The sequence below is a fragment of the Anarhichas minor genome, unplaced genomic scaffold (assembly GCF_050575085.1).
Source record: "Anarhichas minor isolate MPS153535 unplaced genomic scaffold, ASM5057508v1 ptg000058l, whole genome shotgun sequence".
NCBI classification, from domain to species: domain Eukaryota; kingdom Metazoa; phylum Chordata; class Actinopteri; order Perciformes; family Anarhichadidae; genus Anarhichas; species Anarhichas minor.
In genome coordinates this window covers 13,423,764-13,445,004 of record NW_027466504.1, presented here as the reverse complement: position 1 = coordinate 13,445,004, position 21,241 = coordinate 13,423,764, and the positions used below count along the sequence as shown (strand labels likewise).

The 21,241-nt window shown below is 42.2% G+C and overlaps 2 protein-coding genes across 4 annotated transcripts; both read right to left on the bottom strand.

Annotated features, from left to right (window-relative positions):
* Window positions 1-30: 30 nt before the first annotated feature.
* On the bottom strand, window positions 31-12,222 carry slf2 (SMC5/6 complex localization factor 2). Of its 3 annotated transcripts, none has more exons than XM_076076880.1 (21): window positions 12,083-12,220; window positions 11,353-11,387; window positions 9,753-10,489; window positions 9,391-9,639; window positions 8,998-9,043; window positions 5,595-7,003; window positions 5,402-5,481; window positions 5,199-5,312; window positions 4,930-5,097; window positions 4,566-4,671; window positions 4,368-4,455; window positions 4,133-4,274; window positions 3,935-4,022; window positions 3,640-3,816; window positions 3,062-3,156; window positions 2,837-2,924; window positions 2,605-2,727; window positions 2,370-2,447; window positions 2,140-2,226; window positions 1,389-1,457; window positions 31-1,299 (listed from the first exon to the last, which is right to left on the bottom strand). In XM_076076880.1, exons 1-21 carry the CDS (start codon window positions 12,115-12,117, stop codon window positions 865-867), a joined length of 4,449 nt encoding a protein of 1,482 aa, XP_075932995.1. In that variant the 5' UTR covers window positions 12,118-12,220; the 3' UTR covers window positions 31-864. The 3 variants fall into 3 exon arrangements, with proteins under 3 accessions (XP_075932995.1, XP_075932996.1, XP_075932997.1); XM_076076881.1 differs by having other exon boundaries at window positions 5,595-7,000; XM_076076882.1 differs by lacking the exon at window positions 11,353-11,387 and having other exon boundaries at window positions 12,083-12,222.
* A 432-nt stretch (window positions 12,223-12,654) lies between these two features.
* Window positions 12,655-16,957, bottom strand: LOC142933026 (phosphoglycerate mutase 1-like). Its single transcript, XM_076077160.1, has 4 exons — window positions 16,673-16,957; window positions 15,510-15,784; window positions 14,558-14,738; window positions 12,655-14,325 (listed from the first exon to the last, which is right to left on the bottom strand). Exons 1-4 carry the CDS (start codon window positions 16,809-16,811, stop codon window positions 14,156-14,158), a joined length of 765 nt encoding a protein of 254 aa, XP_075933275.1. The 5' UTR covers window positions 16,812-16,957; the 3' UTR covers window positions 12,655-14,155.
* Window positions 16,958-21,241: the final 4,284 nt, after the last annotated feature.

Here is a 21,241-nt window from a genome sequence, read left to right as displayed (position 1 = left end):
AAAAGGCAACAAAGAGTTTAACAAATTCAATGTTTGTTATGTAAACAGTTTATTTTCGTTATTTGGCAACAGCTATAAAAAAGTATCAATCATTAAAAAAATATTTTTCACAAAAGGGGAATTTAACAAAGTGCACACACATCCAAAAAAACAGTAACATAATAACATGAAATCAACAAACAACATGTGCATCTGGACCATATTTATATTTTGACATTTTGTCACAGTAAGAAAAGCACAGGTGTAAATATTAAAATGAATTATGGCTGAATTCCATTCAGGTCCTTCAAGTTCAGTCACACCGTCATTTCTTAACGGGACATTTGAAAAGAACAGAGCGGTTGTTATTGGTAATGTCCGTGTCTTCTCTACAATGACCAGACTACTGCAGTTACTACTGTCGGTACCAAAACAATAGCGGCTGAGAAACCCTAATAATCAAGTAGGTCACACGTTTCCACTCATGTACATACGGTACGTGAGCTTTTCGGTGACACAAGAGTTACACAGCAAGGAATTACTTAAATGCAACAAATGAACACAGCTGAAACACAACAAGGATGTAAAAGAAAGCCCCTGGTTGTTGCGGGCACTCTACTGCCAAAATATATACACACCACAACTAAAGGAGTTAAAACAGAGGCGCAGCAGGAAGTCATTCACATTAGACATAATAATAAAACAGTATTTTGCAACACAAACCAAAAAATAACTTCTCTCCTAACGGTTTTATTCATAAATATACATTTAGTATATGTATTGACAATGAAACGTGGGGGTTAGGGGTAGAGGGAGATAAGCAAATAGTGCAAATTGAGCTTAACATTAAGGCAAGAGCTGATGATGAACAGCATCTTTATGACACTAAGTTTCTCTGGTCCCAAACTGATTTTCAGTCTCCACTTCAGTACGCTCCATGTTTCCAGCCTCTATTTGCTCTTGTACTTCAGGCTCCATCTCTTGGTTCAGCTCCATTTCTTCTGGCCTCACGTCGTCCCCCGTCTCGTGCGTGTAATCAATTGTATCGTCTCCCACCATTTCTTCTGACCTCGTGTCGTCCGCTGCCTTGTACGTCTCATCCATTGTATCGTCTCCCTCTTCCTTGTCCTCAGCAATCATTAAAACCTCTTCAGTTTCATTGGATCCCTCTTCTTCTTCCTCTTCTTCCTCCTCCTCCTCCTCCTCCTCCTCCTCCATCACAGGCCACTCTCCGTCATCGCTGTCGTCCACCTCCTGCTCTTCTTGGCTGCTTGTCAGTGTGTCAACAGGCAAAGGCTGCCAATAATCATACAACTTGCCCTACAGGAGGAAAATATAGAATTGTAAATAAGAATGATACAATCTTTTGACTTTATGTTCATATAAGAGTATGTATAAGACTACTGTACATGGAGAGGCCTGGTCCTCTGAAGGAGCATCTGCCACTTGGTGGAGATCCTGGCCACCAGGTCCTTCACCTGCAGGGAGAAGAGCGAGGTGGTCACACACAGAGCACATGCTAGCTTTAACGGTTGGCTTGCATGATTGCATCTGGAAACCAAGTCAGCAATGATTGATCAACTTATCATCAACATTATGATTAATGAGTAATAATTAATGATATAGTGAGGATATTGTCTTCTATTATAGTAAATTGAATGTTTTGGGGGTTTTGGACTGTTTGTCGAACAATAGCAGCGATCTAAAGACGCCATCTTGTATCTTTTAGACTAAGCAATTAATTGATTAATTAAGAAAATAATCAGCAGATTAATCTATATAAAAAAAATATTTAGTTGCTTCCACAACATCTATTTATGACAACAGTTCATTTTCTGTTTTTAAATTCAAAATATAAAAGAGAAAATGACAGACTGTTTTACAAGTTTTAATTCTTAAACTTTTGATTATTACTGGTGTGTGTGTGTGTGTGTGTTTTGTATTTCAGCATTTGGAAGAAAAAAAATCTGTTAATAATTAACATACTTATTTGATGTATGTGTTTAATGGCTGACTGCAAACCAAATTTAATTTGGAATGATAACAAAATTGAACTTGAAAGCATTCAGAAAGTGCTGAAGAACCTTTTAAATGGCGTTGTAGAAAATGTAGAAAAATGTTACACTGCATCTGGATCACAGTTTTGGAACTCGAACTCACTTTGCTCCGGTAAAGACATTTCTCACTCTCTCTGATGTCACACTTCACGTGCGTTTCCAGCTCAGAGCACAGAGACAGCAGCTGTTTCTGAGAGTCAGAAGAAAAAGGTAACGCACATTAACACACACCTCTCGCAGGCAGATGGATATCACCAGCTTCAGACTTTGATAAATCAGCTGATTAATAACCAGCGCCTGAAAAACTTCAGACCAGAAAAAGGGATTAATTACCTTTTGATGAGCTGGGAAGAACTGATAGTTTGACGCTTCATTTGCTAAGGTCAGAAGGCTGTAGCAGAGGTAGTAGGACTGAGGCACAGAATGAAGGGAAAGAAACTTGCATCAGAAAAAGGTGCATGTTTAATGCAATCACAATGTCATTCAGACTACATTTTGTGCTTTCTTACACATAATAGAAAAACAAGACAACTATAAAGTCACTTTAAAGTTTGAGGCATATGCTCACCTGTTGGTCTAAGGTGGTCATGTCTTCTTCCTTGTCTTTCCGACTCCTGCTGGAGGAGCTCATCATGCCTCGGAGGAGCGTGGAGGGTTGCATACGGGGCAGGTAGGGCCTCAGTTCAGAGAGCTAGGCATGGCGGCGTAAGAGAAAGTAATTTAGATAAATGTCCATATTTCAACTGCTGAGGCCTAAAAGAGACTTTTATAGGTTTAGGTTACACACTGAAAGAGATTACCTGAAACTCCTTTTCTGTAGGTCTGTAAGTACAATTTCCGTTTAACAGCTTCGAGATCATGGACAGGCACAGATGTCGACGCAGTTGCCTAGATCAACAAAAGTGAATACTTGTTAATGTGCAATACAATACAATGATTTTTTATTTTTTTTTTTTTTTTTAAAGACAGATTGTGTGGGAAAAATGGAGCTAAGCAGACCAGAGAAAAACAGGTAAAAGACTTACTTTCCACGTGTGTTGTCGGGCAGCAGTTGAACCAGCAGGCACATGTTGTGGTGGTCATCTGTCAGATCAGTGAGGGCCATACAGATTCTTGGCAGCTGAGAACAGTTTAGAGAAATAAAACAAATTAAATTTAAAAAAGTGATCGATGATATTATAAATCAAGGTGAACATGGGCCATGCACATTTTGGCCGGTGGATTTATATGATTTTTTTCATGTGAATGCATGAAAATATATATGAACCATACAATATAATAACCACAAGAATTCCCAGGTACACTTGTTTACAGCAGGAATTGGCGACTTTTCGATATTATCTTGTGAAAGTGTATTATGATACGATTATATCATGTTATTTTATAAACTTGCTGCCAAATTAAATGATTCAAAGCAAGTTGTGACTAAAAAAATAAACTCCAAACAGGTATTCAACATTTAAAGAGTTTTGTCTGATGTGTAGCATCACAGTGGCACACAGTGCACTGCATTGTTATTAAACGGGACTCATTTACATGATTTTGCCATGTAAAAAGGTACGTATTCAGACTTTCAAGGAAGCCGAGTCAGGCGTGAACTGACCATGGTGTTCCAGTCCCTGATGTTGTTGACAATTTTGTACTGTAGAGGGTACAGCTCAGTACTGGCCTGGAGGAGGAGCCGAGAGTCCAGGCCCACCTTTCCCACCACAGTTAGCAGCAGCAGCAGCTCGTCGTCGCTGTACACTCGTGGACAGAGGCCCATACAGTAAGACAGGTACTGCAGACGAGAACACGGGACAAACAGCCAAGAAGTGAATGATCTGAATGGAGAACTTGTGCTTTCTCTGCCAAACTCTCCCCCATGCAGACACGACAGCCAACCGTTTGCGTCTCACCTTCAAGATGTTGTTGCAGTTGTGTTCAGGGAAAGTGTCCTGTTCCTTGCTGCTGGAGGGACTCTCACTTTTGATATGAATGTCCTCCCTACACAAACACACAGAAATGTAACAATAAATAAACAGCTTATTTATGAAGCTTTTACACAGGAAACAAGGAAATTAATGAGTAATCTAATGAGCAGGAAAGGAACTTACAGCAAATCCCCCTCAGTGAATGAAGGCTGCAGATTCTCAAAAGGGAAGAGAGTAACGAACGCAACTCCCATATTCATCAGAACCAGCGCCACGTCGGCCAGACTGGGCACCCACACTTTAAACTGCTGGTTTTCAGTTTTCACTGAGGAAGAAAACACACAGAAAAAAAACACATGTTGACATGTCTTAATAATAGTGAGGACATGCAAAATATAAGAAATACCAAAACACTGACCTATCTGATAAGCAGCAGTGCAGGCGATGTCACAGAGAGCCTGTAGTATCTTTTCAGATAGCAGCCTCTCACTATGGACCGACATCATCTGACAGGATCAACAAAGAATCACGACCAAAGTTCAGACATTTGGACGTAAATCACTACCGACATGCTACACGCGTGTGTGTGTGTGGTGGTGGTGGGGGGGGGGCCTACCTTGAATAGGAAACGGGTAACCTGAGTTGGACAGGGTGAGTGACAGTCGTAAGCTTCCTGGAATAATCCAATATTTACATGCAGTCTCAGCTGAGCAGGGCTGGACCTGTAGTGAGAGAGGAGCGAGAAAGATTAGAGGAAATAATTAACTAGCAAAACTAGCGGTCAATGTAGCCTGCAATGGTCACGACATTCCACAGTACAAAGTGTATAAAGTGCTGGACGGGACTAACAACACGCTGAAGATTCATCTCTCCGGTAGTGAGGCTGAAAATCTCATTTGTCCTGAGCCACCAATATCAAATGTCACGGCACTCTAGTCTTGAGTTAATGAGCTGTTGCTCTGAACATGAACACCACTCACCAAAGAAGCGTTTTCTGCGCCGTCCCCTGTGGACTGACCATGCATCGCCTGAGCTGCAGCGTATCTTGGTCGAAGATCCGGCCAAATTTCTCCAGGTTGAACACCACTTCTCCTGGAGGCACTTCTCTGATCGCGTTGGACATCAAAGAGTAGCGTTGCAGGAAATCCCTAGAAAAACAAATTTTAAAAAAACATAATAAAGCAGATTAGTGAACTACTGTGTGCCAGTGACATGGTATACTGCGTCTGTGTGCTTCTGCATGCTTTACTGTTGTTCAGTGGAGACGCCCTCTTCCCGGTTCTCCTCAGCCTCCTCATACTCCGCTATTCTCAGTAAGTCCTCTTGACACGCAGTTAGAAGTTCAGTCTCAACCTCTTTAGCTCTGATGGATGAAAACAATGTGGAGAAAGTTAACTGCTACTGTAGCTCAAACTAAAAGGTAACGGGAATGACATTTTCTGCATAATTTACCTTTTATTGGTGTTTATTTCCTTCAGCATCTGGTCGAGATTGTTTTTGTAGATGCCTGACTTTGTGGTTGGCAACGGCAGCTGTGGGGAAACACAACAGACAACACTCAACGATTTTACTGGTCGCTCAGCGAGTTGATCGATCATACATCTATAACTTTATGTTCAATAATGACAAGTCATTTCAAGCTTACCGTTTTTGACTGGCAGCTGTGATGTCCGGGTGTGCTCGGCTCCGAGAAGGCTCCCTTCTCTGGTGTAGCGGGAGGCTTGGTAACGCGCTCCATCATCTCCTGCAAGGAGAGGAGCTGCTCCTCCTCGCTGCTATGGGAGCTCTGGGTCAGATCCAAATCTAACGCGAAGCTCAGGCCTAGGTCCAGCTCCACATCTATAGGATCCTCTTCAATCACCGGCTTTGCACCACGCCCTTCGCTCGCCCGCCTCTCCAGCAGTGGAGATTGAGAACAGTGAGATGTAGAAGTTGTCTCTAACGCGCAGGCTCTCACATCGTTGGGGAGGACAGATGTGCGTTTGTCGTCAGATTTTAAACTCTCATCCTTAAGCTGCCTGCCTGAAGAGGTGACGGGGCTGATTTTGGAGTCTTTTGAGCAAGTGTATTTAAAGCTTTCAAGTTTTACCCGCTCTAAAGCTACAGTTGGCACGGTGACTTGTGAGAGATGTGCCGATAACGAGGAAGAGACTTTGGAGTCCACTGCATGAGAACTAGTTTTGCGACAAGAGGATTCATTAACTGGAGTACTGTAGCTGGATGAAGAGCTGTTCTCTGAGGTGGGGGATTTGATCCCAGCCATCTTGGGCTTTGGAGTCTTATGAGCGGGGCTGACGACGTAGGTCATGGGATCGGGGGCGAAAAGCTCATCTATATCATCCGGGATTGCAACAGGTCTTCGTGGACGGGCAGTTTTATTCCGTTCCACCATGCGACAACTCACAGAAGTAGCATTTGCCTTTGAGGGCAGTTTGGGAGTGCTACTGTCAGGTTTTCTGCTCTCCTCCATGGGATCCCCTCTGCTCACGGTCTTGACTGGTAAGCCTGAGGTACTGCGGGGAGTGTGAACAGACTCGTGGCTGCCGAAGTGAAGGTGAGGAGAGCCACCAGTATCCCTCTGGGGAACCTCGAAGGACAACAAAGAGCTGGATTTCTCCCTTTTATCGTTTTCATTGCTTCTTTTCTTCAAACCGTCTTCACCTGGACTTTTTGAAGGTGATCTTAACTCAATCAACGTCAGAATTTGATTCTGGGTGGAGTTGATATAGGCTTGCTTTGCTCCCATCGCTGGTCGTTTCTTTATACAAGGTTTGAGTGACGGCGTCGCACAGGACGACTGCGCGGGTTTCAATGCGGACGACAGTTCCGAGCACGTCGATTGGCCGCATGCAGGTTCTGTGCACAGAAGGCTATTCGTGCGTTTGGGTGACAGTTCCAGGACTGAAGAATGCCTCGCTGACGGCTGAGACTGCAGTGAAGTACCGTGTGAGTTGCCAACGGAGTTCTTCCCCGAAAGACACAGTTTCTTGGGACTGTCGTCCCGGCCCTCAAACTCCATGTGCCTCTTCTGAGCTGTGCAATTCAAATCCACTACTGGAGACAGAAAAATACAATAAAAATATACTTTCTTTTCTTAGTGTTTACAAATGTCTTTCAATATCAGTGTCTATATGCATTTGATTATGCTAATATTAGATAATTACCCATTTACTGCAATCTCTTACCAAGAGCAATATGTGGCATGTAGAAGTAACAGCTTCTTCTGTAACTACTAGTGGTGTAACGGATCACGGTTCGGATCCCCCCTCACGGGTTCGGATCCCCCCTCACGGGTTCGGATCACTTGTGAACCGCGGATCAATTAAGTATTTTTTTTTTTTTTTTTACAGTTTAATCATCATATTGTGTAATTGTGCATTTTGTTCACATGAAGTGTTAGAAGCATTTAACGGTGAAAGTCATGACGAGCAGAGGAACTTCAGAAGCCCCTGGCATCATTTAAGTCGCAAGTTTGGGAGCATTTTGTCTTCCCTGTAACTTATGACGAATGAGGGTGGTGGACAAAAGCGTTACGGTATGTAGGCGTTGTTTAAAAAGAAAGACATACGACAACGGCAAAACATCGGGCATGTCCACACATATGAAGCACCACCATCCTGGTCTGTCAGTGACGGGGCACACTCCGGTGTTGAAAACGAAAGGATTTCAAAATCTGGTTAAAGTGCTTGAGCCACGCTACGAAATCCCCTCACGCACCCACTTCAGTATGAAGATCATTGCTCTATGAAGAGGAAAAGACTGACCGCTCACTGACCGCTGATCATGGCAGAGTGGGAGATTCATAGTCCGGTGCTGTAGACACGCCCCCTCTGGGAGAGTCACACATACAGGTGCTGTAGACACGCCCCCCTCTGTGAGAGTCACACATACACACACCTGGGGCAGGTGCTGACAGAAGCAGCAGAGTGGGAGCTAGACAGGCCCAATAGTAACATCCCAGTCACCACAGGAAGGTCTACCCTCTCCCCAGACAATGTAGATATTCTCATCTTTTTGAAAAATGTTTTAAAGTTGTAGACCATTTCACAGTAATGGTAAACATTATTGCAGTGTATTTGAATGACATAACCTGACAGGAAGTAAACATAGACCCAAGTTGTTGCCGAGCAGTTCAGTTCAGTTGAAACAGTGGATGATAGCTCACTGGCTGTTTCTTTCTTTCAATATTGATCAAAGGACGAGGGTCTCAACATACCTCATGTTGCACTTAAACTTAACAGAATTGAGTATTCTTAAATGTTTTATTTGTATTCATTTATTTCAAATTGGACATGTTCAATATTTTAGTTTTTATGTAAGACTATAGCCCAAAGTTCTTTGCTTTACGTGTGCTTGAAGTTCTTTAATTAATAAATGGAAAGCAAAGTAATATTTGTCTCCTCCCCTTTTCTTTGCTCATCCGAAAAATTATCCGAACCGTGACTCGAGAACCGTGACTCAAGAACCGTGATCCGAACCGTGATGTTTGTGATCCGTTGCACCCCTAACTACCAAACATTTCAAGCTCTCATTTGTGCTTCCAGGTATTTAGCGCCTTGTAAAGAGTACAAGTAACAGAATGCAGTAAGTAATTCCTAAGAATGGCAGAGAAAACATATCTAGAAATGATAAGGAGAGACGGGAACTTTATGGAAGATGAAAGGTGAACTTTCTTATCAAATTCTAACGTCTATAGTCTTACGTTTAGTCTAAAATGTTTAATCCGTTATAGTGGACTGTAGTGAAACATGGTTAAGTAAAAATGATTATCTGCTACTGACAATGTTAATCCCTTTTTAAAAGCATGCCAAACCAGTTGAGATTCCCAGTGCTATCAATCGTCAATCTCAAGCAAAGTGAATTGACATTACATACAGGTCCATGACATTTACAAACTCAACACCTGATGCCTGCTGTCACTGCAACGCCAACAAGAAAACATGCAAACAAGAAAACAAGCAAACAAGAAAACATGCCAACAAGATAACATGCCAACAAGGCTAAAGATCGCAGCTTTAGGAGTAAGAAGGGAAAAAAAACAACATTACCTGGAATTGAGTTTTCACTTGAAGGTGTTCGTTGATGTTGTTGGTCCTAAAAAAAGAAAAGAAAGAAAAACAGCAATAATAAGCATCAGATTCTATCAAAAGACTAAGCAACACCCGGGTCAGGTGTTGAATAATTAAAAAATGTAGTTTAAAGTTAAATAAATATTAGCACACTGACTTGCTCAAATTCTGGCAGATGTTCTTTAACTTATCAAAGCCATATCACCTGAATCTTTGTTTACAAAGGCTGAGAAAACACACACCATGCTCTGCCCGAGTGAACATCATTTTGGCCCCACAAGCCTGGCTTGAGATCGGGCTTTTTGAGTAATGAACAGCTCAAAGTCTATTATTAAAAACCCTAAACTAGATCAAACTAATGACAAATGTTACCTGGCAAGGGGCTCCAGGGATGTGCATGACGGGTAAACTGGAAGCAGTACACCTGTCAGACGAGTGGGTACTGGGAGAAGGCTGGTAGCCCCATGAGGACCACTGGCTGTTTCCAGGGCTCCAATGGTTTGAGTCTGAGAGGGGCCCTGGGTAAGCTTCTTGAACACTTCTGGTGTGAAATGTCGGGGTCATGGGGGGCCTGTGGAGCTGGATAGTCTGTATGGAACCTCTCACATCGCTGGATTGATCCTAACAAAGTAAATAGTAATAGACACAACAATTCAGAATCACTTGAAGGCTATTCTGCAGTTCAAGTTACTATTTGAACAAATCCTGTTTTCACTAATGACATAAAAAAATACCTTGCTTGACGCTTGTCTTTGAGGCATTACATGTTTACTTCCCGAGTAAGACAAAGTGAGTTTGGATTCAGTCTCTTGATCTCTCCTGATGTGGGAAGATGGGGAGTGGTTACTTAAATCCTTCATGAATTGAGGAGATGCAGGGTGAGAGGTACCGGGAGGCGGGGGCTGTGGCCTACTAGCTGTAGTACCACTGTTAGTCGGGCTGACTGGAACAGACCTGGGTGAGCAGAGAGACCCCGGAGGGTGATAGTGTTGGTGCTGCAGAGGACCCAGTCTGCCCCCTGCCAGGGGATGGGACCTATTCGCTGGGGAACCAATGTTAGTCGGGCTGCTTGGAACAAACCCTGGAGAATGGATTGGTCCCGTAGGATGAAGAGGGAGCTGTGGTGGAAGAGGGTACTGTGGTGGAGGAGGGTACCGTGGTGGAGGAGGGAGCCGTGGTGGAAGAGGGGGCTGTGGTGGAGGAGGGTACCGTGGTGGAGGAGGGAGCTGTGGTGGAGGAGGGTACCGTGGTGGAGGAGGGAGCTCTGGTGGAAGAAGGTGCCGTGCTGGAAGAAGGTGCCGTGGTGGGCCTAGTGTGTCCCTTAGGCACACCTCAGGGCTATGAAGTGGCAACATTCTCCTGGGAGGTGGGTGAGAAAGCCACTTAGGGAGCTGAGAGGGTTTCATTGGAGTCTCCTGGAGAAGCGACGTGAAATGGGGCCGGGAGCTCTGCTGGAATACGAGGTCGTTCACTAGAACACAAGAGAAACATTTGTGCATTATGATCTTACGTCTAAAATATTTGGTGCCTCAAAATGCTCAAGTATGTACAGGTTGACATTTCATGCATCAGATGGATGACATTTTTCGGTTCTTCTCCTTGCATTATTTGAGGAGAACCATTTCCATCACTTCTTTCCACTATATGCTCTCATAACTAATAAATACTCAGGCATAATTATATGTTGTGAATGTGCTCCAAGAGGAAGGCAATGGACAAAGAACCTGTCTTACATAGAGCTTCATGTTGTTTCATTCACTGTCTAGATTTCACATTGATAGCACACCGAAATAAGATTTACCTCCTGTAAATGCGGTTTCTATTTTTAATCAAGGAACCATTCAATTGATTACATTGTTGTTGTTCATTGTTACCAAATTAGGTTGCTGCAAGTGTAACTATTTATTTCAATAAATCAACTAAATTAGGATTTTACCAGCTAACAAACCTTTTTGTTTATTACCCTAAAGAAAAGGGTCTGAAGATACAGATATGTTATTACTTATTAAGTTTAAAAAAGGTTCAAACTAACTTCTCCACCACCACCAAAGCTCTACTGGAGTCTACAGATGAGTACACGATTAGTAACAATAAAACACATCACATCATAACCATAACTGCCCTGCTCATAGGTTATGTTCTTAGGATTTATAGCAAGGGTGTTGTATTATACAACAGTAATACAACACCCTTAAAAAAAACAATTATTTTGATTAAATAAAGTTAAAATGCACCATGTTAAAGCAAGCATCACGGTGTAAATGTAGCTAAATACATTGCTATTTTACGAGACAGCAGCACTGGACGGTGCAGTATAGGGACACTCTGACCCACCTTTGTTCCTCGGGGGAAAGTATTCTGAAAGTGTTCTGCAAGAAAGCCAGAAGAGGAGGAACTGATCATGTTTAGATCATCAAAGTTAGTGTTGTCACCAAGGCGACAATAATGCTAAACTTAGAAGTGCGGCTTTCAAAATAAAAGAGATATAGAAGTGTTGCATAAACGACACACCCAGCACGACACCGACCACTGCCACAGCTAACACAAGGAAGACACCTGCTCGTCAGTTCCTACCAATCACGTGCAGCTACGTTTGTAACAGCACGAGTGCATCAGTGGGTTAACTCGTGTCTATAAATTCATGATCAACACTAACGTTACCACTTGAATATCTGAAATATAATCAAATGCTCACAAAGTAACACAAGACAACATGTTAGTACGGTAGTGCTTATGCTAGCAACTAGTAAAAAAGTAACGTTGGCTAACGCTAGCAAGGTAACTGACATGAAGAGCGTGTTTACAATTTGTTAGCTATGTGGCAGATACCGCCAAGTGTTTACATAACGCTCGGCTCGCTGTCAAAGCAAACAGTAACAGCCATCCATACTTACAGTAGCTAACGTTACGTAAGCATACATATATCTTATTCACAGTGCCTGGCTCATAGAATAACATTGAATATTAGCAAGTCGTTGTTTCAGGAAGTGCTCTGTTTAGCTAGCGTTAGCTGGCTAACGTGCTTTCTCCTAGAATTGCAAACAACGTCTTTGGGTTTGCTCACCGAGTGTTTCTTTGATTTTCTGTTGCTCTTCTCATTTTGAGAGCTTAGTCCGACTGTCTTTAAGAACAGACTCACAGCTCCAATGTTAAAATCATCTCAACAATATGAACGTCTCCCGCCTGCAGCCGACTCGACCAACGTTCCGCGAATTGCATTGTGGAACTTGGAGTTCAGCAGTATTCTATGTTAAAGGCATAGTCCACCAAAATGCACTGCGGTTTAACATTGCCACAGAATATTTGTTTTGCTGATTAAATGTTTGATTAAAAACTAATTATATATATGTTTTTGTTGCAAGACTTTTGGTACGCTTTTCTTTCAAAATGATTAATTCACAATTTGAATATCACTATAATCACACTGTTGATATAAAGGTAAGTGAGATTGGCCCCCCAAAAATGAACTGATCAGCTTAGAAAAACCTGCTGAAACTTGGTCAGTAAGTAAATATGAGTCATGGCAAGTTAATAGTTGACCACAAGCTAGACTTGATTTTAGCATAAAACTCAAATCGCTGTGTGGAAAAAAAAAACACCCATATATCTATGTCCAGCAAGACAAGGAGACACATCAGCATTGGATTTGTAAATGTATTACCACCAAAGATTTCAGATACATACAACTAACACAGAGGGAATTACATTTGGAAAAGAAAAATACTGTAGCACAAAATAGGACTTTTCAAATGAAATCCTATCAGACGGTTTTTCAAAAACCACCACTGCTTCCTCATCAGGCAGTAAGGGCAGCTGTAGGCATTTACTGTAGGAATAAGAGCTGCAGGCACATAAATACTACGACACCAAGAAGCGAAGACAGACCAAAGGCGGCCAAACAGAGTAAAAAAATAATGTTTAAATTAAAACTCTTATCTTCTGGTAATCGTGCCTCACAATGGTACTGTGAAACTGGGAAGGCTATAATCCAAATAATGGATTTATCCCCTATACAGTGCAATGCAGTATTTGGCACCATTTAAATTGGACTTAACTTGATGAAACACAAAAAGAAAAACACAAATTGTCACACTCAACAAAGACACAACAACATACAAGGACACGGCACAAATACGATTCATACACAGAGACAATAAGAGAAAAGGACTGTTTAGTTGTCCCAACTGTCCCATCCGGCTCTCAAGAGATTGGGAACTTATTATCAATGGAATGCATCAATGAATTGCTTTAAAAAGTGATAAAGAAATTAAGTTGTCCATCTTTAGCATTAGTCCCTTTCAGAAAAAAAAAAAAGGTCTCATAAAGTCTTCTTTAAATTATAATAGAATACAATATCCGATCCAATAAATAATAGTGTTGTCCTGGGCAGCTAATGATAAAGACAGTATGATCAGACACACATTGGTACAACTTCCTCACTACCATCAAAAACAGTATCTCATAGAGATATTCAGTTTAAGCATGAGCAAACCGAATACATTTTGAATATTAAAAAGGCTTTTACTTAAATATTCAAGTACACAGATAAGAAACTGCCTTTGTCAGCAATGCTATCCATTTCAGTTGAACGCTATACCTCCTTGACTGTTAAAGGCACAGTACAGGAACTGACTTATTCTACAGCAGTGCATGGAAATATGGCAGCCGGTAGCTCCCATTTGCTGCATTTATGACAGATATATACTCATCAACATCAACTCATCAACACCGGAAAAGAGAGTACGATAGTTTTGCTTTTTTTGTGTTTTTCTCATGTAGCAATATGGGACTACAAACTGCATTTCCTTGCACAACCCTGTGTTGTACAATGACAATAAATGAAACCCTAAACTCTGAACCTTAAAAAGGTTGTCACATTAATTGGCAATTTTAGCAAAACAATATTTACAATCTCTTGAGAGCTGTGTCTCCCCTGACCCTAATATATCATGATCATTCAACATCTACTACCCCTGCACTGTGCAAGAAGAGTGAGGTCGCCTTTGACAACAATCTACAGTTTACTCATCATGTACTACAATCAGGAATAAGTGAGGATTTAGCAAAAACACTGAACTGCGGTCAGTTGTTGAGGACAAACTACTCTGTCGTACACAAAGAGGGCTTTTCTGCGCCTTTACTTCTTGGCCTTTCCTTGAGCAGCAACGGCCTCCATGGCTTTGCGTACAGTCTCCTCATCTCCCAGGAACTGCATCGGCTTCACGGGCTTCAGGTTCTTGTCGAGCTCGTAGAGGATGGGGATGCCCGTTGGCAGGTTCAGCTCCATGATGGCTTCGTCTGACATTCCTACAGGTGACAGCACATACAAACAGAACAGTTACGTACAGAAGTTAGTGAATCTACAGGTTGTTGTTTTTCATTATAAATGTGTTGTCACTCTATAACTATTCTCACCTTACCTTGAGACTATTGACAACATACAGTCGGATCATTGTGATAGAATTTAATTAAACTACATTTCGACAAACAACTTGAATTTCCTTATTGCTTGTGGTGAATTTCTCATAATGCCACCCACCCTCCAGGTGCTTAACAATCCCCCTCAGACTGTTTCCATGGGCAGCGATGAGCACCCTCTTTCCCTTTTTGATCTGAGGGGCGATCTCCTCGTTCCAGAAGGGCAGCGCCCGTGCGATGGTGTCCTTAAGGCTCTCGCAGGAAGGAAGCTGGTCCTCAGTCAGGTCTGCGTAGCGACGATCCTGCAGGGAGGACAATCTCAGTTTGTAAAAATATATAATAGACCAGAATAGAGACATTAAAAAAATACTTTTATATGTCTTTCACTCTTTTCCATCAAGACTTATAGCCTAAATGCCTTGAGTATAAGTTTCACTCTTCAATCAATATGGTGACGTGTTCACTGTCATTTGCAGGCATGAAAGAATCAGCTATGACACAGTGATCAGCAACATGTTGATGGTGTGCTGGTGTTATAACACCATCAACATGTTGCTGATCACTTAGTTTCTACAGCCACCATCAGCCAGCATAGGGTTAATGCATCTTGACTTCTGAATACCTCTGCACAGTTCTGATCAATTTGTGAACTTTGAACTTGCACCTAGCAGACATCATTTGTCCCGGTCATATATTAACCCACCTACGACAGACTATTGGGTAACAACATCAGGGCACATGCTGCCAAACGGTTAGGGACTCTATCTCCGCTGTGTAGTACGGCTGTCCTGTACATCTGTTGTATGTGTAAAACATGTTGATATTCAAGCTGACTGTGCTGTGGACAAAAATACCTTAAATCTACTATTTTCACTCCAAACACTCGGGTCGTTTCTGCTGATTTCATTCATTCATGGTGACACAGCTGGTTATAGGGCCTGACAGCAGAGAGTTATAGTCAGGCCTCTTCTTTGTTATGCCTGTGTGCAGCTAGTTTAGTCAATGTGTACAAGACCATTTCTTTCCAACAGAGCTCTTGGTTGTGTGTGTGTGCTGTAGATATCATGTCTTACCTTGCTGATGATACTGTAGTAGTCATGGTCTGGGCCCATGGGAGGAGGTGGGGTATCAAACGAGCGCCTCCAGATCTTCACCTGAGCCTCTCCGTGCTTGGCGGCCGTCTCTGCCTTGTTTAGCCCAGTCAGGCCTCCGTAGTGGCGCTCATTGAGCCGCCAGGTCCGATGCACTGGCACCCACATCTGGTCAATGCCGTCCAGGACCAGCCACAGTGTCCTGGTGGCTCGCTTCAGCACGGAGGTGTAGCAAATGTCAAACTCAAAGCTGGCATCTGTAAGTTTCAGAGAGGGAGAGACACTGAAGTTTAATGCAACCACTTGGAAACTGTGACTGCGCCCCCGCCCCCCCCCTCCCCCCCCCCACACACACACCTTCTGAGAATAACAAGTATGCACTTGTTGCATAAAACATAACTTACAAATGATACTATGCAGAGAGTTAAAAAGAAACAACGCAGTCTCAAGCCTAACTGAAAATACAAGGTGTTACATGACACATTTAGTGCTGTTTTCATTATTATTTAATCCACAAATGACTTTCTCACCATTTAGTCTACTGGATGTTACATCACACCGGAGAAGCTCGGACCAGAACATGTTTGGCATTTTTCCTGTTTATCGACTAATCGATTAATCAACTAATGGTTGCAGGCAGCTTTAACTGCATTGCAGTCCGGTGTAATGAGACAGAGTAGTGGACTTTATGTCTCTTCTGTGATGTCTTCCTGTTCTCCTGCTGAAAAAATAGCAAGTCAGCTGCAAGATTTTCATTTCAGAAAAGTATTTGAAAAATTTGACTGCAATTGTGCACATTGTTTTGCCTTCCAAAGTATTGTATTTATCATTCTCTGCAGGCTGTTTTAGGGTTATAGGGTTTTAGAAGACCATTAAAAAGGATCCTATTTTTTTAACGAGGAATTCTACTTTCTCTCTCTGCTCGTTGGCTCTGTAACAGCGCTGCACCGGAGCAGCTTCACGAAAGGCATCACGTCTGCACATCTTCTCCGTATTACCGACACGCTCAGCGGTCGACGGTCTGATGCAGAGGCCGTTATGTAATCGGAGCCTCGCAGTGCAGCCCTACCGTATTACAGAGACAGTACAGAGGATGATGATGATGATGATGATGATGGGAGCAGACTGGATCAGTTCTTCCTCACCTTTCAGGGCCTGTCCACCTCTCTTCGCCTCCTTCTCCCCGGTCTCACTGAGATCCGCATCGAACCAGCCGCAGAACCGATTCTCCTGGTTCCAGCTGCTCTCTCCGTGGCGGATCAACACTAACTTGTAGGCAGCCATGATCGATGATGATATGCCCAAATGACAGTCAATTGCACAACTTTTAGGAACGGATGCAGAGGATGTTGAGTTGACAACTCTCCACTCAAGAGAAGACGATGGGTCTACTCGTTAGCTGTCAGACCGGCGAGGACTTCTCTTTTATCCGTTGGATTGGTTACTCACCCACTTCCTGGTTTTCACATCCAATGAGATTCCGCTAAAGTAGATGACGTTCATTTCTTGACCAATGACAGCGGTGGGCGTCAGCGGACTGTTCCCTGACCTTCATTCTGTACATTGCACCTTATTGACTTTTCATTGTGTTTCTCTATTACCACCACATCTATCTATCTATCTATCTATCTATCTATCTATCTATCTATCTATCTATCTATCTATCTATCTATCTGTCTGAGTTTCTAAGTTTGTTGGAAACTTACATCAAAGCTGAAATAAAGCAGTATGCGGATAAGGTATTTTAAAGACCAGTTGAACCAATTGTTGCTTTTCCTCCTTTTCATCTGTAGGGGGGGACCTTTTGCCTGTAAAACATTGAACTATACTGCTGTAATTACTGGAGCCCAGACATGATCATAAGCTTAAAACACCATTACAAATGAGCATTAGTCAAGTAATGCATTTTTAGAGATGTACTTAAGAAAAAAAGATTTGAGGCGAAACAGTAAATGTGAAATAAGAACTAGGGGGAGATATTAGAGATTGAGAGGTGCGTGACGTGATAAAGAAGATCACAGAGCAATAAAGATCCAAGTTTAAGCAGATATCAGTGATGAAAGGAAAGCGCAGTACTCTCTTTGTGGAGTAGCTTTTATTGAAGGAGATACTGCATTTGCATTACATATTGACAAACAAAACCTCTGTTTGTAACACAAATATTTGTCATTTTGCAAATACAGTATATTCACACATATTATATAGGAGATGACTCCACTCTCTGTCCCCAGCCATCTCATGATAGTTAACCACTGACTGTATGATGTCAACATTTTATTCTGTCCCCCCCCCCCCCCCCCCTGGCCAAGCACAGCCCCATTTTCCTCGCCCAGAATGTGAAAAGATTCTTTCTTAACTCCATATGCAAAGCACTTATGATGCGCTGCATGAGACAGTAGTCACATGCATTTGAAGAAAAAAGACAACTCAACAAAAGACAACTCAACAAATAAAATATCACATGATAAAATAGGGGGAACTCCCAGAGAGAGTAAAACAGTTAAATGGGGACATTCTCAGTCCTGTTGCTTCTTGCTTTTCTGGCAACACGTCTTTAACTTTAGCATTCCAGTCATTTCTACAGGCTCATGAAGGAATGAAAAGAATACATATAATTACATGTATGTAGTCAGTGGATGTGTTTAGGGGGCAAATTAGAGAAATAAAGTTAAAGCTTAGCAAGCTATTGAAAATAGTAAAATTCATGTTTTGTGCAGCCTTATTCCGCCTCCTAGTGGTTAAATTGAATTATAGTTTATACGCTTCAGCAGTCAGGAATTATTGGATCACAGTGAAATGTTATATCAATGTCTGGATATGCCATTTGCACAATAATGAGCCTCCTTTGAATATATGGGATTTTCTAATTACCTTTAGATCACGTTTTTCCGACATTTCTTCTTCTAGATATGGAACATTGTTATTTTGACATTATTTTGCCGTTGCTACAGAACTACTCTGCATTACTCTGACAATGCAGTGTAAGAAAACCAATCTATCAAGTAATGCAATGCTTAGAAGCCTGAGACATATCAGCTAATGTTATGACCAGAATGAAGTAAGGGGATATAATAAGAGAAAATATACTTTTAAATTGACTGTTTTTCCTCACAACTGCAGTGTGGCGTAACAGAGATAATTTGGGCTTCTCTGAGAAAGGTGGTGCTGGGAAACAGTCGCCATGTGAGTCATTATCAGGAACTCTATAATCCGCACTTGAAAGGAATGTTTGTTTTACTTCACAGAGCGCGTCGGTTGACGGCGTTCTAAAGATGCAGTGTTCGTAAAGAACTTTCCCTTTTGGGAGTGTCTCATCTCGGATTTCACTTCTAACTCCTTCTTTAACATTATATTTTAGCGAGGCAAAAATTGACAGGTGATGAATAACAAAAGTGTTGTCAGATGTCAGATTACCTCCCTCTCTCTCTCTAACTTTTGTCGGACTCATTCACTATGTGAAGCACCCTCAACAACATGGCAGAGTGAAGGAAGCAGCTGTATTTTCAAGGCTCTATAAATAGCTATCATCATTTCCCACCACTGGCTGCCATTGCCCTCACGCAGCATATGAACACTGTGCCCATTCAGAAGTATTGTGTGGGCAAAAGCTGCTGTAACAGATGTGGAATCAGTAATCCCAGTCACCATGTCAGGAAACTACAAACCCAGAGAGTGTCAGAGGCAAACTACACGGCCTGGAACACTGTGCCCATTCATGCCATACACAGACAGGAAATGTCAACCTCTGTGTCGATTCCTGCACGGACCTTTATGTAAGGACACTTTTGGCACATCACGTCTTGCTTTTTCTCTGTTCATTCACTTGTTCTGTCAGTCAGTCTCCATCTGTTTTCCCATCTTTCCCTCTCCTCTGCAGTGGAATGTGCATCTCAGTATCTGATGAAAGAGTGGTTAACAGGGCGCTGCTGGGTCTGTGTTTTCATCTTTCATGTGCGTACATGTATAGCCTCCCAAATGAGACAGGAGACAAGGTCTGTCAGCTGGGGGGGGGGGGAAAAGAGGCAGACACACTGGGATTGGATAAAGCGCTTCCACTGGGAATTAACCTCCCAGAATTTAGGTAAACTGTGTAACACCAGGCTCGGGTCTGTGAGAAAGTCTGGTCTGTGCGCAGTGAAAAGAAGTGTGGGTTATAGTGTTGGTATTCTTTGAATATTAACATTTCCTCTTGAATGATGCTGAGCATACACAAAGTGTTGAAAGGATAGGTTCACAGTTTTTGTAGTCAGTCTTAAAACAATTCTGATTGCTTGGGTTTTTAGTTTGCTGTAACGGTTTCTCGTGTGTACTGGCTGTGGAGAGATTCCCTCCTGGAGTTATTTCATTGTAAGAGATTTGGGACAAAAGCCACAGTCCATGTGTGAAAAAGTACTTCCTGAAGTTCATCTGGAACTCGTGATTCTTCATCAGTTACTCAAATCAAGCTGGTATCTTCCCCTTTGTTTCTCCAGACAGTGTTTCATTGCTGAGCTTCAGTGGAGCTACAGAGGAAGTCTTGCACACTTTGGAAAGCACCCACTTCTTAATTTGACTAACTCAGACTGCTTAAGCCTCGTAATAGCTTTGGTTTAAAAGAAAACATTTTCGCAAACAAGGACTGTGGATTTTGTCCCCATCACTTACATTTGAATCATTTTAAGAATATATCTCGACTTCTTTTTTTGTTTTGTGAATATTTGGACGTTTACATGTGCACGTTGTTTATGACAGAATCAAATCAATTCTTCATATAATAATAATAAATCTGGAAGCAACCGATCAACCAACACATCGTGTTCTGTACACCACTATGCTGGGAGGCAAGTACTGAGAAGAATATACTTTTTTAATTGCAAGTTTTTCTGAATTGTTGCTGAGAGGGACAAAACACATTCCTACCATTTCTCTATACCTCCCCAGTGATTTATTGACATTCAGTCATGTCATTGTTATCCATTGTTCACATCAGAACTCTTTAAGACAACGCTTTTTGATTTCCTGGCAGCAGTGAATTGACATCAGTCCACGGGGCAACAGTGTGCACGTTGCTGTGCCTTCAGGGAGGCAAGAGGAACCATTGAGAGGGGTTATGATGGCTCTATTGGACGGTTGGTCGCTTACAGACCGGTGGGACAGCGCATACAGGAAATGTCTCTTTGGTTGAGTTGCCAAAAAAAATATCACACAGTTGGCACTCCAGTGACGCGCCATGGCTCTATATGTCCTTATACCAAGTTGTCTGGGCTGTCTTTGCTCTCTGTGTAGCCGGAAACACAAACAACAACCTCAGCCGTGTGGTGCCCACACTCTTCTGATGTCAGGAGGTAACAAAGGAGGATTCCAAATTCAAGTTTTTTACCTGTGATTGTAGAGGTTTCTTATTTGGAAATGGATGTGATGTTTGAGGATTAGATGCGAAACGGGCCCATGCATGAAAATGACAAATGTGAACAGATGTGACATCTATAAACTGAGGGCTTTGTAATAATACGGAGCCTGTTAATGTGGTAGGCTCAAAAAGACTTTCAGGGTAAATGTGGAGAATCCTTTTCTGGCCTTAATTGTCAGCATACGCTAAACTTGAGTCATCCAAAACTTCAATGATTCGCCATGGTTACTTTCAATATCAAACAAACTGAATCACTGGATTCAGTGCTTTGTTCATGCAGCACACTGCTGTTGTGTACGGACTCCATTCGGTTGTATACAGCAGT

What these genes read in the sequence shown, in the direction of transcription:
- slf2 (XM_076076880.1), bottom strand. Translation starts at nt 12,117, where the DNA reads ATGAGAAGAGCAACAGAAAATCAAAGAAACACTCG. An exon ending in GCGCAGAAAACGCTTCTTTG is followed by an intron (nt 4,672 to 4,929) that starts GTGAGTGGTGTT and finishes CTCTCACTACAG; the next exon opens with GTCCAGCCCTGCTCAGCTGA. An exon ending in AGAGGACCAGGCCTCTCCAT is followed by an intron (nt 1,300 to 1,388) that starts GTACAGTAGTCT and finishes TTCCTCCTGTAG; the next exon opens with GGCAAGTTGTATGATTATTG.
- LOC142933026 (XM_076077160.1), bottom strand. Translation starts at nt 16,811, where the DNA reads ATGGCTGCCTACAAGTTAGTGTTGATCCGCCACGGAGAGAGCAGCTGG. An exon ending in ACTACAGTATCATCAGCAAG is followed by an intron (nt 14,739 to 15,509) that starts GTAAGACATGAT and finishes TCCTCCCTGCAG; the next exon opens with GATCGTCGCTACGCAGACCT. An exon ending in GATTGTTAAGCACCTGGAGG is followed by an intron (nt 14,326 to 14,557) that starts GTGGGTGGCATT and finishes TGTCACCTGTAG; the next exon opens with GAATGTCAGACGAAGCCATC.